This window comes from Columba livia, chromosome 5 (assembly GCF_036013475.1).
Source record: "Columba livia isolate bColLiv1 breed racing homer chromosome 5, bColLiv1.pat.W.v2, whole genome shotgun sequence".
Lineage (NCBI taxonomy): Eukaryota > Metazoa > Chordata > Aves > Columbiformes > Columbidae > Columba > Columba livia.
The window spans coordinates 37,362,160-37,384,211 of NC_088606.1; the positions used below are offsets into that span (position 1 = coordinate 37,362,160).

Here is a 22,052-nt window from a genome sequence, read left to right on the forward strand (position 1 = left end):
CAATTTTGAGGACATGCTTCAGTAAATTAGAGGGCTGGTTTACAGAAGCGTGATATTTTCTGGCTACTACACAGTGTTCATCAGAGCATACCTAAGGCTAACTGACCCAAACAAAGAACATTTTAATGTGATACATATGAGGGAAAAAAAAAAATTCTTTTGTATTTACAAAGGTCAATGACAGGAGACTTTGCCAGGAGGTCTGCTTAAAAATATCCCCAAAATTTATTTCTGCTCCTGAGTGCTCTCGTGGTCAAGCTTTTGCCTTGAGAGTTGCTTGGGGATGCCAGCCTGTGATTGTTCCTGACATATGACTCCGTGTTGGAGCAAGAACTCTTCCCTTCTGGCTTATGCTGAGGGTGGGAGGGAATAGATTGCAAAAATAAGCTTCTAGTTGCTCTTAGCCCATGAGAGAGAAAAAAGGAGCAGCTCTCTTCCAATAGAGTGAATCCAACATATGGGCTAGATAGAGTATGCACAGGTCGAGATGCTAAAAGGCTTTGGCTGTGCTCCTGTCTTGGATGCAGACCACTGCCCCATTCCCCTGTCAGCGACGATGCTATGGTTTGTCTCCAACACTGGCGTGTGCACACTGTGATAAAGTAGAAGCCCGAAGCACTCGAACTTGGTGCTCAGTGTTAAGCACCAGCTCTTGGCTATGAACAAGAGTCAGGAACCACCTTAGGGTTGCATGGGAATAGTAAACCCTTCTGCTCAGAAAGCTGCTCTAGTTAGGTGGAGATTTTCTTGTGCTGTGAAGCACAACCTCTGTTCTAACAGAAATTATTTCCTTTCTCTGTCTTCAAGGTTCTTCATCATTAAGGAGAGTTTCCTGCTCTACTATGCTGAGAGTGAGAAGAAGAGTTTTGAAAGCAATAAATACTTCAATATCCACCCCAAGGTGAGAAGCATTTGCATGGCAGAGGGGGTTATTCTGTTTCTAGCTCCTACCCTCTCCTCGGGCCCAACAAGTGAAGACAAGGTAAGTTACAAACTTCTCACAGATCCAGGAAAGCCTCAAAAAAAAGCAAGATCATGTCAGTACCTCTTCAAGCTCCTTAATGATTCAGCAGGTACGTGACTTTTTGTTTGGTTGGTTTTTGTTTTTTAACCTGATAGTACATGTATTCCTCTTGTTTTCTTGATCTCTCAATCAACTAATCTTGTGGCTATGAGAATACAGTTGGCAAAGCCAGTGGTGGGGCTAGCAGCTTTGATTGCTGCTTGTTCCTAACCTGTATTTGCACTTGGAAGTGATCACAGCCAGCCCCTGCTAACCCCTGTGCCCTCAACTCTGAGAAGCACCCTCTGTAGCTCTGCCTCCTGGAGCTTTCAGGGGGGAACTCTGTGCCCTGAGTCTGCTTTTATCCTCTGTAGTCACTGAAGGATGGTGAAGCATGTGTACTTCCAAAGGTGCTGATTTCTCCCAGCTTGGGCAGGGGCAGCAGGCCATCCATCCACCCCCAGACAGCACACGTGGGTTGTTGACCTACTGGTGGTGATGGTAATGGATGCAGAACCTCTCTCGTGCTACCACACTGTGACTCTGCAACATCTGCCCCTGTTGGGAGATCACCTCCTGCTTGATAAAAGAGCTCCCACTTCCATGTTCTAGATAGCAGATTTCCCTCCAAGCTGAATGCAGGAGACCCATCTTTACCCCCTCTCCACTTGAAGGTCTCCTAGTGGTGGTGAGAGTCCCTCTGCTTTTCAGGAACTGTGTGTACTGCCACTCCTGGAATAGCCAAGGCAGAGCAGGGACCCACATGTGACCAAAAGTGAAAGTTCATCTCCTGGTTAGTTAATATTTTTGCTTTATTTTGCTGAATGGAATGCTCTGGTTCATCCCCAGGGTGTCATACCTCTGGGAGGCTGCATTGTGGAGCCCAAAGAAGAGCCCAACATGCCTTATGCCATAAAGATCTCTCATGAAGATTTCCATGTAAGTAGACTCTTTTTCTTCTCAAAAATAAATAAATGAAGCATTTACTGCTGATGAGCAGAGCTGGCTTGACAGTCTGTCCCAACCCACCAAGGTATGCCTTCCCTCTCTGGGCAAAGTATCCTGTGAGAGAGGGTGGCTTAGCATCTCAAGTCACCTCAAGGTTTTGCTGCTTATCCTGCTTTTACAACCAACAAGGGAACATGCTCTTTCTGACAGCAGGTCTTATGATACTAGCAGACCAGTAGACATATATTCAGGAGCCCTACAGCTCATGTCACCCTATCATTTTATTCCTAGTGTGGCTGCTTGCTGTGTGCATCTCTTTCCAAGGAAGGATGTGTGGTAGGCATGGGTCATATTTGCTCCCATGGATGTGGAAGCCTGCGGTGGGCTCTCCTCCCACCACAGATGTTAGCTATGTCCAGTTTGTGCACAGAGGCATGTCAGCCATCAGCCTCCAGCCTCTCTAATCAATTTTTTTCCCCTCCTTTCTTCTAGGGTAACATTGTTCTAGCAGCCGAGTCAGAGTTTGAGCAGGCTCAGTGGCTAGAGATGCTACAGGAGTCTGGAAAAGTGTAAGCTGCTTTCTATCCCATATTCTCTTTGATCTGCTCTGTAGATGCATAAAGGATAAAGAGAAAAAAGCCTCACTAGAAGGACTAAAGGGAGGAAGAGAAGCTCCTCAAGGCTAGTGAGACCTTCAGTTGCCTCCTGGACCCATCTCTTCCCTAAATGAAAAAGCTGACACAAAGCTTTCCACGTCAGTTTGCAGTATGACTGATAACAAGCCCAGGCTGTCATCTGCAGAAAAACTCCCTACACCGCAGATGTATGAATTTGGGGTAAGGTAAGAGCAGAACAGGCAAGGCACAATGCTGGTGAGCAGCTGCCCATGTGGCTCTACATGCTGCTGGTGAGCAGGGACCTCACCAGCCTGTCCCTGCTCTCCCAAGCACGACCTGCCACACCGAGGTGTCAGTAACAGCCCTGAGGCAATCGTGTGTTGTGTGTATCCCCATGCCCACATCTGGGGTGCTCAGGCCGCACAGGATTTGGACTCTTGAGGCAGTTTAATCCTGAAATGCAGAGGCAGGCTAAATCCCAGGGGAGGTGGTTTTAGTCAAGCATTTCCAGCCCACCCAGATGGATGAAAGGCTTTGGTTGCTGTGTGTGTACAATATTGAGTTTATAGTCCGAGAGAGCTGGAGAGATTTGCAGCTCGTTGTCCACCAGCACTGTAATCCCTCAGCATTCAGAATCCTGATGGTACTGTGAGCAGCTGTCCCGTGAAACCAGAGCAGGGTTTTTCTAAATTTCACCAGATTCAGGAAGAACTAACGCTTAAACAGGGATTTGACTTTCCTAAGCCAGGTAGAAACTTCCAGAGCTGTAGAGCAGAGCCTGCTATTCAGCTATGAGACTTAAAGCAACAAGCACTTTACTCTGCCCTTCGCGGCTGTGTTACAGCGTTTGTACATGATCTCTTGTGGCTGTAGGAACAAAAGCTGCCCTTTCAGGCAACTTGAACTTGTAATACCAATGTATGCATGCATGTATGCATGATAAAGGAGGTGTCTTGGTTAATTGCAACTCCATGAGGCTGAAAATTTTCGTTTGTAGTTAATGGGTAACACAGTGTTATGGAGGATCAGGCTAAGTCAAGCTCTGTGCTGCTGCAGTGAGCCTGGCTTTGGTGCGGGAGCAAGCTCAGCCACCTCCACAGTATTGTATGCACTGCAACACTAAGCTGTCCATTAAAGCTTGATGGGAGCACGAGCTCCATGGGACACAAGACCCAAGGCAGACCTCTGTCACCCCTTCAGCATGAGCAGGCTTGGCCACTGCAGAGGATGAGGAATCCAGATTTAGCCCTAGAGTAATTCAGAGGTTTTTCTTCAATAGCACAGGTCTCCGCTTGCCTTTACCAACATTAGACTTAACTGCACAGCTCAGGAGGGGTTCTCACATGCAAGTCCTTGCTCCAGTATTCCAGCACCAGTGTTTAAAACAGGAGCTAGGTAGTGGCTGCTGTCATACAGAAGACCACCTGCACCTAGCTGAAAATTCACTCATGACACCCCCTTCCCTCCCTTCTCTGCTTCTGTTCTTGCATTAGAGGAGGAGAGTGATGCAGTTCTTGTACCAGCCTAATCAGTGCTGATGATAACCTGTACGTGAGGAAAAGCACAGATTTATGCTCCAAAGGTCAGGTTGGGAGCCAAGCAGCAGCCAGAAAGTCACAGCAGGGGCCAGTAAATTGAACTGCGATGAATGAGAAAGCTAAAATTATGCAGCTGAAATCTAGGCAGCCTGCTTTATTGCCCTGTTCTAGACAGAGATTGTACTGCTGATGGCACTGCAGAATTTCCAGTTTATTGTGATCATCCTACAGTCTCCCTCATTCTTTAAGCTCAACCAAAGGATAAAAAACCCCACACCATGCTCAAAAAACCCCCAACCTCACAGGCTGAGATTTTGTTAAGTAAGGGAAAGAGCTAAAAATGAATCCAGGCTGGAAAGGGTCCTCTGTCCTTTCTTCTTTGTTTCAATTTCCTCTGTTGCCTTTTGACATCTGTGGCTTGGGGCAGGGGGGCAGTGGGCAATGCCTGCACAACAGCTTATTACCTCTACCCTCAGTGTGCTCAGTGATGCCTTCAGCTCTCCACTCCTCTCCAACCCTCCTGGTTTAATAGGGAAGCTGCTTATTCAGTGTGGAGGGGAGGTGATGATCTTTCTATCCTTCCAATGTGTTGTGGCTAGGACTTACCACACTTGCCAGATCTTGAAAGCTTTTCAGAAGTGCACAAAGGAGGGCAACACACAAAGCCCTGACTCCCAGCTGACGAGGCTCTCTTCCCACCCCAGAGGCTGCTGTAAGTAGGGGAAGGGGGCACACGTGCTCTCGCTATGTCCATAGCAGCATTCCCTCCACTAGTTAAAAGTAGATTTGGTGGGCAATGGGTAAGAAAAACCACATCACCAACTCCTTTTGTCAGGAGAAAGGCATGAACTAGGGCATGGCTGAGCCCAGCTGAGAATAATGCTGAGCGCTTGTTCTGAGAAACATGCAAACAGTTGCCACATTGCGTGCCTATCTGTGACACTCTGCTGGGAACATTTTGTGATTGGCATAAAAAAAAGAAGTCACTTGACATTTGGGGAAGGATTAAAAAATGGGTTGTCCCGGTTCTCTTGTTTTTTGGAAGATATTTGTGCCTGCTGCTGGATAAGAACCAATTCTATACCTCTACTCCTTTAGGCCCTTGGCAAAACCACACTCCTTCCTTTCTTGACCCTCACACTCCCTACTTAGGCAACTCTACCTTCATATACCCTTTAATGTCCCCTCTTTCCTAATCCCCATAACTATAGATGATTATCCATCCTGGGCTGTTACCTAGAGAGAACTAGGTAACACAGCGCTTCATGATCCACAGGATGTATGTGCTAAATGTCTCCAAAAATTGTTTGTGGATGCTCCTCAGCAAGGTAAAATGGAGGCAAAGCTAGAGAGATGGTCCCAGTGCTGTGAAAGGACTGGAACAGTTGGTGTTTGAGCTGTATAGCAAATGGAAATACTATAAAGCTTTGGGGTTTTTTTGTAGAGGTAGATTATAAGGGCACTTTCTATGTGTCTCAAGGGCATTCCTGACCCTGCGCTTTCCAGCATTTGAAGCAATGTGGCTTTTTCTGATGAAAACTAATTTGTTAAGAAGTACAGAAGAAAAGCACTTGCTTGCCCCTCAGCTGCAGTCAGAGCCTGTACCTCCCCCCGGGTGCAGTTACACACTGGCACAGGTTCCAGCAGACGAAGGGAATAAAAGCTGAAATGCTACACAGTGATAAGGGTTCATCTTTTAAGTTATACAGTAGTGGGTGTAAGAAAGTTTGAGTTATGGAGAGGGAATTATCTCGATAGGCTGGGAAAGCAGAAGGAAGTGAGCTCTGGAATAGTGAACCCGATAAACAGACACCTTAAAGGGTACAGCTATTTTGAATCTCTCCTAGTGATCATATGATAAACTCTGTCATGTCTCCACCTTTGAGCTGTTTGCTGTTGGTTTCTCTATAATCAGATTCATCCTGTATCAGAGGATGTTAGGGGAAAAACACATTCACAGCTACTTCTTCTCACTCAAGATGAAGATGTCTACCTGTGGGCACAACATCACCTTTTTAATTAGCATGCTAATTTCCTCTGCACTTTAGAAATATCCTAGATGCTCATTAGCTGAAAAGAAACCCAGCTGTCTGCAAAGAGCACAAGGCAGTGCTTGCGCTGCTGGAGCTGTGATCTGCCTGGTCCCTGGGGTGATGTGTGTTTAATGTATTTGTCTGGCTTTTGTAAGAGATGAAGTACAGGTTGCCTTGAAATTGTTTTATAAGAGGTTGCCAACTTAATGGTTTCCGAAAAGCTACAATTTCAAATGGCTCTCAAAGAGGCCTGGTACAGAAAGGCTTAGAGGTGTTTAATGTTAATGAACTCCCTTAGGATTTAACAAAGATGGCAGAATTTCTCGGCAGCAATTGCTGTTCCTGTATGTGCATCTATATAAATAGATTTGGATTCATTTTACATATGCATTTTGTGTATTTGATGTGTGTAGATAATTTTTTCTAATGGAACATGAATGGACATCAGCAGCAAACTCCATTTCTGGTTCTGTTTTTGATTTGTGTCTTTGTCCTTGGTATTTAAGATGTATATTAAAGCCTACCGTGTCCATCAACCCAATCGGTAATGGGCATCTGCTCCACAGGCCTTTTTGCAGCTTAGTTTTATAATGTGTTCAACAGACCTTGAGGTTCCTTGACCAATGGTCCTACAATAGCACAAGGTACTCTTTGAATATGTCTGCTTCCTTTTACTCTTCCTACTTGCCAGCATCTTGTTTGGCTTATATCTCTGTTTTTGGTGTGGTGGTTTTTTTGATTGGTTTTGTGGGTGTTTGGTTGGTTTTGCTGTGGGTGTTTGGGGTTTTGGTTGTTGGGTTTTTTTTTGGTTGGTTGTTTTGTTTTGTTTTACAGGGAGAGGCACTTAACTCACAGTGTAGGCAGGCACCAAATCCTAGTGGCTTACAAGTTTAGCAGAGAAGGGATTGATTGCTCTCAGGTTGGATGATGGATACCAGAAAGGCTGATGATAGGAGGCTGTGGGAAGGAGTCAATAATCAGTTAGTGTTTGAAGAGAAGGAGTGGCTATAGCAGCGAAGTATTGGGAAGGCCGCAGAAGACAATGTAACTGTCAGATGGGAAGTTAGTTGAGTTAAAAGCTAAAATCTAGTTCTAAAGTCTGTCAGGATTCATTTAATGGTTTCCAGGTACTGCTGGAGGCTGTGCACGTGCTGTGCCAGTCTGGAGAGTCCTGAAGACTAAGTTCACTGTAGAAATCTCCAAAACACTGGAAAAAAAAGTTTAAATAGCTGCCAGCTGTTGACATACCGCTCCTGTATTTAAATAAATAAAGAAATATATATATATATATATTACTGAATGCCAGGGAAATTTCTCCATTCATTTGTGGAGAAAAATTTACAGAACTTTTCTCCCAACTGTTGAGAGTCTCCATGTTTGAACTGAACAATTGCTGGGCTGAGTCCTCTGCCTGGCTCGGTGGGACCCCTAGCTCTCTTACATTGTTTGCTTTGTGTCTGCTCTCCCCAGGACCTGGAAGAATGCCCAGCTGGGAGAAGCCATGATTGAGAGCCTGGAAGCCCAAGGGCTGCAGCTGGCCAAGGAGAAACAGGAGTATTTAGGTAGGAAGCTCTTACTTACAAAAGCCATAAGCCCCAAAATAGCCATTTTGCTTTTCTGGAGTTGTCAGTGTCGTCAAGCCAAGCAGCTGCAGGTTCTTATGGCTGACTTTTACTGGTTGAAGCTTTTGAGCAGTCAGCAGCCGAAATTCAGGTTTTGAAAGGAGTCAAAACATGAAAATGCTAAGGTAGGATCTGGCTATCTGTGTGAAAGGAAGAACATGCTTTGGCCAGCATGCTGCAGTCCTGCAGCTCCTGGTGGTCGGACTGCACAAATGTTTGCTGCCCCTGAGAAGCTTGGATGTGCCGATTTCAGCTGCTCACCAGGCAAACAGCCAGTACCTTTGTCTCCCTGAATTGCACAGGACTGGTATTTCTGAGGCTGATCACAACTTTTTGTGCCCAGGTTTTCCTTTTCTAGCTGGTTTCAGGTTTTGTTTTTTTTTTGGTCTTATTCTACTTGGTCTTTGTCTGTCTTTGTTCGCATTGTTCATATTGGAAGTGGGAACATTTGCATGGGCTTGTTTGAGTTGTCTAATGGCAGTGGCTAAATTGTCATTGCTCTCTCTGCGGGCAATGGAGAGAGAGCAGTTGCTCCAGATGAACAAAGAATCATTTAGGTTGGAAGAAATCACAAGCAGGGGCTTGTGGTATCCACTCTGAATCATCAAGCCACTGGAGGAATCTTGAAGAGCCTTTTGCATTTCTGCATTCATGTTGATTAGCAGTGATCTCAGTATGTGGTCTCACATGTAACAGGGATCAAAATTCAAGTATCAAGGCATGTTCATTTTGCCACCTAAGTGCCATTCACACATATGAACTGATGGATGTGCTCGTATGTGAGGCAGACAGGGAGGAATGGTTCCACACCTGACAAAGTGATAACACAGAGTGCTGAGGGGAGGACCTGGAGAGATAGGAGGAAAATTAGAAACAAGAATGTTTTGTCAAAACATTGTTTTGCAACCATCAGAGCAGACTGAAGAGCATAAGAAACTAAAGAGGGCCACAGTATGGTAAAAGAAAAGGTAATGGAGGCATAGAGGAATGCATGTTCTGTGGTAAACAGGAGATATCTGGAATATAAAATATAAATAAAATAAAATATATATTTCATTGGGTTCTTTGGTCCATGACAAGAACATTCAGAGCTGGTCAATTGTCACAGTTGGTTACTTTTGTCTGACAGCAGTTGTCTATATATTCCTATATAACTACTGAGGCTTCTACCTCATTAGCCTGACCTTCAATGATCTGTGTCCATCCTGTATTGAAGCTTTGAGGTCAGGAACTGCTCCTTACAGCAGTTCAAGGCTCTGTGGACGAAGGAAACAATGTTCTGGGAAATTCCCTGAATCCCCCGGCATTACCTTCCACCTGTCCCAAACCCAGCTGAGATGCAGGTTCTCTCTCAGGCAGGGAATTTGCAGAAGCCCATCAAGCCCTGAGCTTGGTCCCCTCCAAGAGGGCTAGAAGAGGGAAGGTGGGACAACCTCTGTGTAATTGCAGTGAGGCTGCGCTGGGTCCCGGCAAGGAGGGAGAGGGCTGGAGTGGGGAGAAAAGGCAGCTGTGGTGGGCAGCAGAACTTCAGTAACACAGCACTATTGTTCTGGATCCAGGAGCCCTGCTGTGGGCAGGAGGAGGAGGTCTGTGTTCCTCCTAGCAGTAGTAATCCTGCCAGCAGTAGTAATCTCCTCAGTTCCTAGTACAAAGGAAACTGGTAGCATCTTCATCACCTGATATGGAGAAGAGTTAATCATGAAGTGCTACAGTGAATCTGCCCCTGCTCACATGGCAGCTAGGTGGCAGAGCTGAGAGCTAAATCCCAGGCTTATCCATAAGGAATGTGTTTCTGTCTGGTTCCCTGTGAGCATGACTAAAAGCTGCCTAAGGCAGGGCCTCTGTTTAAGGTAGCACAATGTAGGTACATCGGGTCACAGTCTCTGGTGGGCACGTGTCCTCAGTAGACAAGAGCAACTGATGGTGAGGGGAACTATCATTAACAGCTAGAGGTTTTGGGGCTAAGTTAGGGGATTTGTTTCTGTGCTTGACTTGGGACATCCCAAAGTGACAATAAGGAGCTGGCAGTGATGTCCAGGGGGCTGATGGAGAGGGTGATGTGCTAGGCGGGTAGGGATGGGGCACTGAGCTGCAGGAGGACTGACTGCTGCTACACGGTGTGCGACCCTGTGCACCCACTTAACCTTTCTGTGCCTTTGCTTCCTCATGTGTGAAGCAGAGATAAGAATATTTCCTGACTCAGCTACAGGATTGCTAAGGTTAGTTTGTTAATGCTCTTTAAGAACACAGTGAGGAAACCTTAGAAGGAGTACACAGCAATATGGTTGTTTAGTTTCTCAAGTTATTTGGCAGAAGGGAAATTATAGAACATCCCATTAGCATCATCTCAGCCTTTGGAGCCTCCCAGACAGGTACACAAAGAACAATAGGGAATGCTGCATTTTCAGGCTTCAAACAGCCAGTGTTTCATACTCATAAATATCCCCAGGATATAAATTGCATTTCTCTTTCCTTTTCTCTGCATTTGGCCTCTGTGTTTGTGTGTGTGTTTGCAGATAAGCTAATGGAAGAAACAGAAGAGCTGTGCCTGCAGAGGGAGCAAAAAGAGGTGAGTGTTCATCACAAGCTGATTTCCTTCAGCATGACAGGACTGGGAGGGTGGGAGTTGTTGGTTTGAAGGCATGTCAGGGTTCAGGTAGGGATTCTGCGGAGCCAAAATAGTCTTCAGCCAACCTCTGGGCCCTGTGGATGAAGAGAGGAATAAGAGCTGTGCTATGAGGTGGGTCCTGGAGATGTAACCCTGCTCCTCTTCCATGCAGTGTGCTTGTGATTATGTCTCCAGGACAAAGATCAGATTAAATTAATATTCACTGGGTTGACTTATACACTTGTTATTTGGCAGATTCAAGAAGACTGTGGCAATCAACTTGTCTGTCTCCACAGTTAGAAAGCAAATAAACAGACTTGACATTGTTCTAGTGTAGAGATACCATAGTGAGAAAAAAGGAGCAGCAAAAAGCAACGTGGTTTGCTCTTTGAATACACCAGAGATGGGGAGAACAAACATTGCACTGGGGAAGACTTGAGAGCACTCCCTTAGATGTAATTATGATACCTTAATTCATCAAGTTTATTATTTTTTTTCCAAACTTTTCCTAACTTATATTTTCTTAATATTTTTAAACTAACCTGTTCTCCTATTTACCCCAGATCTATACCAGTTTTTTTATAGCACCACCATAAAGCTGTTGCAAGATAGCTTTGCAAATGGGTTGTCCTGTTACATGGTGGGAAATCCTGCATGGCTGTAGACCACTACATTGCAATCTTGCAAACTGTTGCATGTTATCTTTCACGTTTAATCCAAAATCACCATTGCCCCTCTTTAGCAAAAGATGGCAATACCAACCTGGGCTTCTTCCTCCTGTGTTTTTCCTCTGTACATTTCTGCAGAGCTAAAATTCAGAGGTGTCTTGGATACTCCTTTAGGGATGAGCTATTTCTGCCTCTGCAGGGAGACATCCCTTTCTGGTGAGGTAGCCTGCTGTACAACCCACAGCCACAGGGAGGGAAATGCCCTTGTCTAAAGACCCTGGAACACATCTCTGCTCTTACAAAGTCGTGCACAGTGTCTTCATTGCCCACAAAGGGCAAACGAGGCCAGGTTAGTTTGAAGGAGTTTGGTACTGATAAAGGAACGAATACATAGCTTGCTGAGCTGTGGCAGTGTGACCTGCTGTGAGCCTGAAGGCTTCAGAGCAATATGTCGGGAAAGCAGCTCAAAGCATGTATCTGCACCATGGAGCAAGAGTCTTATTATGAATTAATCTGGTGTCAGTGCTGTTTTGTGACCTGTCTGGGCTTGCAGCAGGAGTTCTGTTTAGCAGCTAAAGCTGCAAGGGGACCTGACCAGGAGCAGGACCCTCACTGTGATTTGTCCTTGTCTCTCTCCATCAGCAGTAGGTCTTTCTATACCACTGCTTTCTCTAAACTAGGGGAAGAGACTGTTCCACTGCTCGAGGACAGCTTGTGGTATTCCATGCTCTTTAAGCATGGTTTTATTAGTATGAGGATAGTGACAGGTCATTTAGACTGTGCAAAGCTGTAGCTGTGCAGTTCGTCTTTCCCTGTCCCAGTGGGGATGGAAAGCAAGGCCAAGCTAGTAGAAATATCACACCCCAGGTGTAGCAGTGCTGAGGCTGTCACATTCCTGTCCGGGCTTTCTGTATCTGCACACGTGGATGCCTGGAAATGGTACATGCATGTAGAGTCCAGCTTTCCCAGGGAGCTTAGAACCTTCTGTATATGTGCAGCAGAGCTGATCTGTGCAAGCAGCATGCCAGGGAATTCCAGGTGCCTGGTAATGGGGCTGGGACTTCTGGATGTCTGGAAATCCTCAACCAACCTTCAGTCCCTTCTAACTGCCCCTGGACAAAAGTGTGGTGGATTGGACACCCCATGGCTCTACATAGCTCAGGTTAAAAGTCCCAGTCATTGTTAACAGGGAAGCCTTTCCTACCTGTGTGCCAGCAGAGTACATTTCTGTCTTCTGTTCTGGTCCAGGAACTTGAGCGTCTGAACCAGGTGCTGGAAGCAGAGAAGCAGCGGTTTGAAGAGGTGGTACAGGAGCTGCGGCTGGAGCAGGAACAGATCAGACGGTAAGAGGGCAAACTATGCAGGGCACAAAAAGGACACAAACTTCCGCGCTGGGGAGAAGTGCTGCTGCGGTGGCCAGTCAAAACAGTTTGTGAAATCCACCTATTCTGTGCATGTGGGAAGGAGATCAATGCTATATTGACCACAACAGGAACGGCTGAGATGAGTTTATCTGCAATTGCTATCATTTGTGTGACCAATAGAATTCAGCTTAGTTTCATTGTGCATTCAGGGCTCCAGCAACCTAATTTTCAAAGGGCTGGGACATGAGCAGACCCCAGATTAGTTGGGGTAGCATGGCAATGGACAGGTGCTAGAGGATTTCAGAGAGGCAATTAGTTTGATTGACTGACCAGCCATGTCAGCTCCAGACATCTGAATCTTGTTTTCCACCATCAGCTGAATGACACTGGGTGGATGATGAAGTTGTGTTATCAAGAATAATATTGTCATTTTAAGAGTTACACTATGCAAAATAGGAACAGCAAATGTATTTAGAAGGGGAAGGATACAAATGCTTTGCCCTTAGTTGAAAGGGTATGTTTTGCCATTGCCTTATTTTTTTCTTTTCCTCTCCCAAAACAACATCTCAGAAAAGCCAGTTTGATTTTTGTAAACCATTTTTCTTTTTATAGACCTACATCTGCTTAGATATGACTGCCCTGTCTGAGCTCTGCCACTTGCAACCATAGACCTGCCCTTGCTAGAGAAGCACACAAACAGGTGCTTTTGGTTTGGGGATCAGGAGGCACAGTAAAGCTCCTGGACACCCATAGTGTGTTTAAGGCATGATGCTTCTCGGCAGGCTCCTGGCTCTCCAGGACTGCCTGTGCCAACCGCCGCTCACAGGTCCTGCACAAAGAGATCCACAGCCTGCGCGGTCTGCGGGGATAGTGTTCCCCTGCAATAGCTGTCACCCTTTCTGCTTCTTTAGGGAGCTAGAGCTCACAGCCCGCTCCCTTAAAGGAGTGGAGGAAGAAAAGAAAGAGTTGCGAAGCCTGACACAGTCCTTACAGAAAAACCTAGAGGTGAGTGACCACTTCTCCCCTCTGAGTGACAGTGTTTTGGGAACAATCCTTGAGAACTGACCAGGGCTGAAAGCGATGCTGTCCTGTGGAAATGAATCAAACATCTGCTAGTGCTGGAGTTAAGTCTTGTGCAGATTAACAAGTTAATTCGGTAGCTGATATCAAGACCAAAATCCCCTGCAGAAAAGGACTAGAAGTGACTTGGGGCCCAGCAGAACCAAACCAGGTGATGTGATGCACCACAATGACCATAAGTTGCAGTTTGGGAACCTCAGGCTGAACACTGGGGAGAGACTTTTCACCAGACAGGTAGGCAGGCAGTGGGAGAGGCTGAAGAGCCTCCATCTTGGAAGGTTTTCACATCTCAGCTCTAGAAAGCCACAGATGACCATATCTTGCTGTGTTGACAGACCAGCTCTGAACAGGGAGCTGGACTAGAGCCTACCAGAGGTATATTCCAGCCAACATGGCTGTAAGTCTGTGATAGCTTTCTGATTTTTTTTTTTAAATTGCAGCTACCTATGTCCTGTTGTAAATTGGAGCAGGAGAGAGGTATTCCTTCTTCACAGAATGGAGCATGGTTCCCAGGGAACTACGTACCACACAGGAATTTAGGAAATGGAGTGTCAGTGTATTAAACCCTTTCCTAGCTTGGTATCACTCTGATGGATTGTTGGAAATTTCTAGATGTGTATTTTTGTGAAATTTCCACACAGCTGACCTTCTGAAGCTTCAATGTCATCCTTAATGTTCATGTCAGATCCTGCAAGTTTGTGCAAAAATCTGTTGCTGATGTTCGTTTCAGCTCTTCTCCTTGCTCGCAGTTATAGGTATGAAAAAAAGAACTGGAAAGCTAGAGGAGGAGTCTGCACAGCAGACTGAACGATTCACAGGAAAGCAGCATGACATGTCCTATTGCCCCACAGTTAGAAGTAGCACCAAGAGGCTGCCTCTAGTTTACACTGAGGAGCAAGGTGAGATGGGAAGGCAGGGAAGCTGCCTGCATCAATGATGCATTAGGGAAGCACCAGGACCCAGTCCATGGTCTGGGTCCTTACTAGCATGTTGTGTTAAAGGAGCCACAGGTTATCACACCTTGCATAGGGAAGGCTATGGTGGAGGCTTGCTCCTGAAGAGGCAGGTAGGAAGGGAAAACCACATTTTGTTATTCCTGGTTTTAACCTGAATGAGGAATGTGGATGTAAGGATGGAGGGACTCAATAGGGAGGAAACAGGCAGGAACAGAAGCAGAAATGTTAGACTTGGCTGATACAATCTTTGCCCTTCTTCAAGGAGCTCTCCCTGGAAAAGCAGCAAATGCTGGAGATGCTGGAAGAAAATGAGAGTCAGCTCCCACCTCCCATCAGCCCCAGCAAAGAGCAAAGCCCCATCTGGGGACTGCGCTGCAGCCTGCGACAGATTGAAGAGAAGATGCAACAACTTCTGGAGGAGAAACTCATGGCAGAGAAGAGGTGAAGTGGGGACAGAGGCTCTTACAGTGGTGTCAGAGACAGGGATGTGGGATAAGATGTGATCCAGTGTGAAGAGGGTGGTTGGAAAAGAGGTATTTCCTCCTCACGGGTGGGAGGCAATCAGAAAAGGTATGGCTAAATATTTTCAGGCTTAAAATTAGTATCACTTAAAAACTGTTCCCCTGTTTCTCCTGAGACCTGCAGAGAGGCAAGATCCTTTATAATTTCCTTTCCTGGGTGCAGTAAAAGGAAAAGGACACTTCGGTCCTGCTCAGGCTTAGTGGTGCCAAATGACGTGGCTATCTGCTGACTAGCTTTTTGCTTGCCAGCACAAAACAAGTCTGGAAGCTCGTCTGGTTCCCATGGCAGGAGTTCAGGTTATAAATACTTCAGAGGAGACAGTGAAGCAGGGCAGCTGAACTCCTTGCTGCTGCTTGGGCCTGCTCCTTTCATGTCAGGACTCAGGAACATGAATCCATGTGGTGTTTGTGCGCTTGTCCATAAGAAATGTCTGGTGCTCCTGGACCTTATCTGGGGTTGAGAATGTTCCATTCAAGAACTGTCCACCTGGTTTTCTCCAGCAACGCTGGTGTTATTGAGGTGAAACACAGACAGTGCTCCTGTTAGTGCCTCTTCGCTCAGGGCAAACAGGTAGTTAAGCATGCTCCATCACGATACTGAGCCCCTTCCCTCCCATGAGATGTGCTGAGGTGAGAATGGTCGTCTTAATTTGTCTTCCTTTGCTGTGCCCTGCACCAGGATGAAGGAGAATGAGGAGCGGTCTCGAGCGCTGGAGGAGGAGCGGGAGTTTTACTCTTCCCAGTCACAAGCGCTGCAGAACTCGCTCTCGGAGCTGACTGCAGAGAAGCAGCAGACGGAGAGAGACCTCAAGGTATCCCCTGCCTGTGTTGCATATTGCTGTTCCTGGGCCCAGAGTTCTCCTGGAAACTTCCACTTGGCCAAATTAAAGCTAAGTTGGCCTGAGCTCTATTAGTTATTCTCATTTGTGAAGCTACTACTGAAATTATCCTCCTCTTCTAACCTGTGTTTTGTTTCTGAAACTAAGTACTGTGCATCCCTTTGTGGGAACTGACTGCCTTTATCTCAAGTCCATCTCAGCTTGAAAGATGTCCTCCTGTTCCTGCTCAGCTGAAAGTACTTGCATAAGCACAAATTCACAGATTGAAATACCATCTCTGATTCCACATGGTTCATACAATGAGAGGAAAGCTATGAAAATGAAAGTCAGAGTAAAGGAGAATTACTAAGATGAGCTGGACTTCAAATTCAGATTCTGTCTGAAGACATGAGGAACAGCTTTTTTGTTTTCTTACAGTATTTCTATTGGTTCTCCTTACTGTTGTTTCTTCATTTTCATCTGCTTGGTGGGTACTTCACAGACCTTGTGAGTTAGCAGAACGGTTACTGAGACACAAGCTGTTTTTCAGCAGTGCTTATTCTCTTTCTCAGGCTGAGGTGAAGGTGCGCATGGATCTGGAGAAGAGACTGAGAGAAGCTGAGGAAGCATTGCAGAGCTTAGAGCAAGGCTTAAATTCTCTGGATCGCAACAAGGAGAAAGAGGAAAAGATGAAAGCAGATGTCAGTAACTTGAGAAGTAAGTCAGTCATCCACCCTCTCTACTAATGAGCAAGTCCTGAGAGAGGAACTATTTCTGCCCATCTTCCCAGACACAAAATAAGTTCCCAAATTAGCAAAACTGCACCAATGTGCTCTCCCAACTCCTTGTACCTCAACCACATCTCCCTTTTGAGGAGTCAGAATGTGCTTTGCAGGCACTTGGTATTTTGCCCTCACAGGAGGGCAAAATTATCCTGCCCCACCCTGTTGAGTGGAAAACAAACTAAATACTTTCCAAAATGTCAAACAGGGAAGCTATGGCAGAGCTGTTAAGACTGACTGGGTCTGAGTTATAAAGAATCCTCTGATTCCCCTCAAGATAAACTCTTTTCTCAGCCTTGGTTACAAGAATATCAGTTGCTGTAGGAACATGCTGGTAGGCGGCCCAGCAGGTGAAGTTTGGATCCTTACTCAACACTGCAGCACTGCAGTGCTGAGACAACTGCAGTCCACATATCAGTTGTAAGACTCAAGTTCCTCACAGCTTATCTCTGTTTCTTTGCCTTTTTTTTTTTTGTTCCCCCCCCTTTCTCTTCTGTAAGATGGAGCATTACCCTAGCATCTGGCTTGTCTTAGGTTCAGGAATCGACATTAGGAGTTTCAACGGGTCGAAATATTCCTTGTTTTCTATCCTCAAATATAGTGCAGGGGAAAGCTGTTATGAAGATGCTGCATCTATGCAGTTAAGGTTTCATTTCAGTGAAATGTGGATGTATTGGGCCAATATAGAAAAGTCAAAAAGTCCTGTGGCATTCTGAGCACTGCTACATATACAAGTATAAATACACATCTAAATAGTTTTTATATATATACACACATTTATAATTTATATAAAAATATATGGAAGTATTATTCAACAGTTTCTGCATCAGATTTCTAAACTGAGACAAAAGGGCATGATTCTGAACTTCATCCCACTGGCTCAGAGCCATGGTAAGAAAAAGTGAATGTGTCGAGCTCAGCATTCAACTAGATCTGAGCTGCCTGCACAGGGCATAAGTGAGTAACCTCTGGCACTGAATGTCTCCTGACACCCATTTGTTATCTCACAATTTTGGGGATGTTTTCTTCAAAAGAGTAAAAGTGTACTGATGAGCAAAACCCTAGAGAATGTGAGGGACCAGCAATGTTCCCTTTAACGTCAGAACCCAGCACAGATTGCCTCAGTCCTTCCAAGTGATTCCTGCAGCTCTGCCCTGCCCTTTCATGTAGAAGTTGGGGCTCATTGACACGCGAGCCCTCTGAACAGCAAGGGATCAGTGACAGGCAGGAGGACAGCAAGACTGGAATGGCAGAAGATATGTTGGTTTTAGACCATGAGAGGGGAAATCAACCAGGAAAAGCAGCTTGTGTGGCAGATCAGAACAGAATAACATTGCCATAGATTGGACATAGGGCTTCTTATGGAGCCTGTAATATATGCATATATGTGCTAGTATTTGCTATGCTGTTTAGAAATCCCTGCCCCTGTATGGCCTGTGTGTGTCTGCCTGTGCCACTGTCACCAACACCTCCCTGTCTGCAGTTAAACTTGATGGGTTTTAAGTGTCCTTCAAAGAAAGTGCAATGAGCAGGGCTTCAGACCCCTCTATTGCAAGAGAGTTGAGAAGTTTTATCATAATATCAGAGGCTTTTGGAAGCTGAACCATGAGCAGCTGTGGGAATGATTGATGGGGCATGGATGGTTGTGGTTCTTTCTATAATTCGAATATGCGTTTGTTGGGGACTGGAGGTTTGTCACTTTGAACTTGTTAATTCTGATGATACTCCAGAGCTTCACAGACTGTTGTTTGTGAAGATCTAGGGAGGTGTTAAATGTCATTACCATCAGTGAGTGCAGTCCCTTGAGACTGATTCATTGCTTGATCTGTCTCTTCCGTCACTGCTCACAGTAGTGTTTTCTCAGAGTTCTTTGAAGAGTGCATCCGCAATGCCGAGCTGGAGGCCAAGATGCCTGTGATTATGAAGAACTCTGTGTACCTCCACAAGGCTGCCACTCGTCGCATAAAGAGCTGCCGCTTCCACCGCCGGAGAGCCAGCACTTCATGGAATGACTGTAGGTATTGGGTAGCTGCTGCTTCTACATCCTGCAGGAGCAGATACGTGCAGATGGGGCTGACAGACCAGTAAGGTCTGAAAATGTGGTTCATATTTCATATGCCCTAGTTGTAGAATGGAGCCACAGAAAAACTTGGAACATCCTTATACCAGAGAACAGAGTCTATGTACTGGTTGCATGTCTCTTCATGTGGGCTGAAAGGTAACTACTGTGGTGGTCCTGGGCCCCTAAATAACATGTGCTCAAAGCCGACTTAATCTGAATGCTTATCATAGACTGAGTTAGGTTGGAAGGGTCACCTGGTGGACACATCTAGTGCTCAGAGTGGCTACCTGCAAGGTTAGATCAGGTTCTACATTGGAACCCTAAAACAGAGACAGCTGTCAAGAAGACAAGTGTGTTTCCATGCTGTCAGCATTTTCCTCCTCTGCAAACAATACAATGAAGCTGTTAAAGTGCAGTGCTTAGCTCATCCCTTGCCAGGCTCACAGTCGTGTTGATCACATGGCTTGTGCTCTAGTGCAGCTTTGTCTTCTGTTTGTGTCCCTGATGGAGAGTGCTGACCTTTCTGTGCTGCTCTTGTTTCAGTGAAGCAGTCCCAGTCCTTCATCTTCTCCCATTCAGAAGCTGAAAGCATAGAGGAGCTGAAAGAAGCGGCCAAAAGATTGAGCCAGGACCAGCACTTCAGAGAAACTCTCTACCAAATCATGAGGTCGCAAAAGGATTCTGCTTCAGGGGATGAAAAGTGACTCTTGGTGGGAAGGGGCTTCTGATCTCAACTTGCCATTCAGCCCCTCAAAAGTTACACCATCAGGTGATAGCATCAGAAGGGAGAGTTGCCCTTTGGGTGGGGAAAGTGGGGGAAGGTTGTGTGTAGGTAATTCCCTCAGTTAGTGGCTTTGCTTTAGTTTGAACACTCCCTGTACCCTAGCAGACCTCTGCTGATCACTCCAGATCTGTTTGCTTCAGCTGCTTACATTAAGCCATGTTTTGCCAAGATACCACGGTCAGTGTTAAAGTAAACCACAGACCGTAGCTTAGGAAGTGCCTCTTCTTTCCTTTCCTGTCCAATCTGTCTGCCAAACACAAGTGCTTCTGCAAAAGCCCTTTATCAGCCTGTGCTCCAGCCAATGTAACCTCCCCGACTGGACACAGCTTACCCTGTTCTGCCTCATCTCCTCTAGGAAACATCTCACTGCACACCCCTAGTCATCAGCACTTCAGTGGGACACATTTCCTGAAGACTGCAGCGGTTCCAGCCTCCTAAGCACAGGCAACAGTATCAAACACAAAGCAATCTCTTGATGCTACATAATTTCAAGCAAATATTATCAACACAAGGTGAAGATAAGCTGAGGATGCTGTGGATTTGGCTCCAAGGATGATCATGTGCAGAGAAAAGCTTATAGGTAATGCAGTGGCATCAATGCAAATGGGAGGGAGGGTTGCTTTGTGCTGACTGTGGGCAGCACATCCTGGAACCACCTTCGTACTTGTTTTGCATTGGAACATCTGGCTGTGTCATTGATGGAGGAGTAGAGCTATGTGCTGCAGAAGGTGTTATCTATAGGCTACTTCAGTGTGGAGGAGCCTTTAGCTCAGATGGCCTCCTCATCACCTCTGTAAAACACTGATGGGTTTAAAACTCACATGGATGAGTGTCCAACAACAAACCCCATCAGCATTTGGAGAATTAAACCGTGGCAGTAGCAAGCTGTCAGGGCTGCGGAGGTGGGCAAAGTAATTTCTGTATGTACTGCTGTCAATAACCTATGTCCAAGGCTTTGTACTGCTCTCTACCAGTCCACTTAACTGCAATCCAGGTTATCTTGGTCAAACTGGGACCTCTAGGAAGTCAAGGCTGGATTGGGAGAGGCACTATGGACAGCCTTGTCAGTGGTAGGCTTCTGGCTGGCTTCTGTCCCCTCCCAGGTGCTCACCATGTGGTTATCACAGGGGAGGCTTGTCCTGCATGTGATCATCTTGTATGTCACAGGAGAGGAAACACTTTTCTGTGGAAACCTTGCAGCCTCTCCCACCTTCTTTAAGCACGCAGCTGGCTACGGGATGCTTACAGGGCATGTGACAAGAACACTCAGAGCGATGCTGTTATCCTTGGGGTATAAATTGGGAAACAAAGGTATAAATGATACAAAGGTGATGCAGTTACCAGCAGAGGTACAGTTAGGTCTCAGGTGCTCTCAAGTGCAGATTTACTGGGGTGTTCTGGCCTGTACCTCTCATGAGTAGTCCTGGGTATTGCATATGTCCAGTGACTCCGGGGTAGCTCCTTTCATGTCCCATGCAGACTGTGATGCTGTCTGGTCCCAGGCTTTGACTTCTGGCCACCTAACTCATTCCCTACCAATTCAGTGCTGTTTCTAGGGAGAAATCAGGGATGAGGCAGGGAAGGGAGCCCTGGCTTGCCAGCCACAGGAGAGGTGCTGATGCTGGGTGGAGGAGTGTACTGAGAGGGTGTGATGCTCCTAGAGAGAGTAACTCTGCTGAGACCAGAGGAAAAGCATTGAAGGCACAGCCTGTATTTTCCATTTCGGGCAGTTACTGACCAGTATACTTCTGCCAGGCAATGGGAGGTTTTATATAATCTGAGGGTCCAGCACCAAAGGCTGACATTTTTGTGATGACAGATGATAAAATTGGAAAAAATAATTTGCATCTCTCCTGATCCTTATGTGTCTTTCCCACTCATGATTGTGTGCTGGAAAGCCACAAATGAATTCTTGCTCCTACAATGCTGAATGGCTGTGAGAAAGCAATCCAGAGCTGGTTTTCCCCTTGACACTGTCCTCACATAATCTCTGGCTATTTTCCAGTTACGAGGTCTATATTATGTGATGCTGGAAGGGACAGAAAAAAGGACAGCCGGGGAGCATATCTGTAATTCAGGCAAGTTAGGAAAAATCACCCTGTGGCTAGGGAATGCAGCACCTTTTGATCTATTACCATCAAAAGCCACAATATCAGACTTTACAGAAGTATTGTACTCCGGAAGTAGCCACATCAAGTCTTCCTTTACTGTGCATATTGACAGCAATAAATAAATAAAAGTTATGCTAACACTAGAGTGAATTCCTGTGTGTTCTTGATACACTGTCACTGAAATGATGTTAAATTGCCTCTGCAGGAGTTGAGACAAATCATTGTGTCATACTCATTTACTGCCGGTGCGCTTCCTCTGCTTCACTGAGTTGTTGCATTATGTGCTTGAACATCACCTCTCAAAAGGACTGGCTGTATGTAAAATGATTTACCCTTGCTACCCACTTCCATTTTTAAAATGTGTATAAACCCAGGATGTATAAAATCTAAAGAAGAAATGTCCGCTTTGCTTACCTGAAGCCAGTGAGCAGCTCTCTGTAACCACCAAGACATGCCCTAAGCCACCTGCAGTGATGTGTTTGTCATCAGTAATTCCTTGCTGTATATATTAGTCTTGCAGAGGAATCTACCAGCCCT

General features: G+C 45.9%; 1 protein-coding gene across 4 annotated transcripts in view; it reads left to right on the plus strand.

Annotated features, from left to right (window-relative positions):
• The window catches only part of PLEKHD1 (pleckstrin homology and coiled-coil domain containing D1), a 39,492-nt gene extending 17,834 nt beyond the window's left edge, over window positions 1-21,658 (plus strand). For 2 of the 4 annotated variants that reach the window (XM_005502258.3, XM_065064402.1), the window contains exons 2-13: window positions 808-901; window positions 1,853-1,942; window positions 2,444-2,520; window positions 7,610-7,701; window positions 10,278-10,330; window positions 12,286-12,380; window positions 13,313-13,406; window positions 14,700-14,878; window positions 15,638-15,770; window positions 16,349-16,493; window positions 18,423-18,572; window positions 19,164-21,658. In XM_005502258.3, coding sequence (XP_005502315.1) covers window positions 808-901; window positions 1,853-1,942; window positions 2,444-2,520; window positions 7,610-7,701; window positions 10,278-10,330; window positions 12,286-12,380; window positions 13,313-13,406; window positions 14,700-14,878; window positions 15,638-15,770; window positions 16,349-16,493; window positions 18,423-18,572; window positions 19,164-19,324 — 1,363 coding nt within the window. In that variant the 3' untranslated portion in view covers window positions 19,325-21,658. The remainder of the gene's footprint in view (window positions 1-807; window positions 902-1,852; window positions 1,943-2,443; window positions 2,521-7,609; window positions 7,702-10,277; window positions 10,331-12,285; window positions 12,381-13,312; window positions 13,407-14,699; window positions 14,879-15,637; window positions 15,771-16,348; window positions 16,494-18,422; window positions 18,573-19,163) is intronic. The other 2 variants (XR_002413232.2, XM_021287299.2) reach the window with 2 other exon arrangements.
• The last annotated feature ends 394 nt before the right edge of the window (window positions 21,659-22,052 follow it).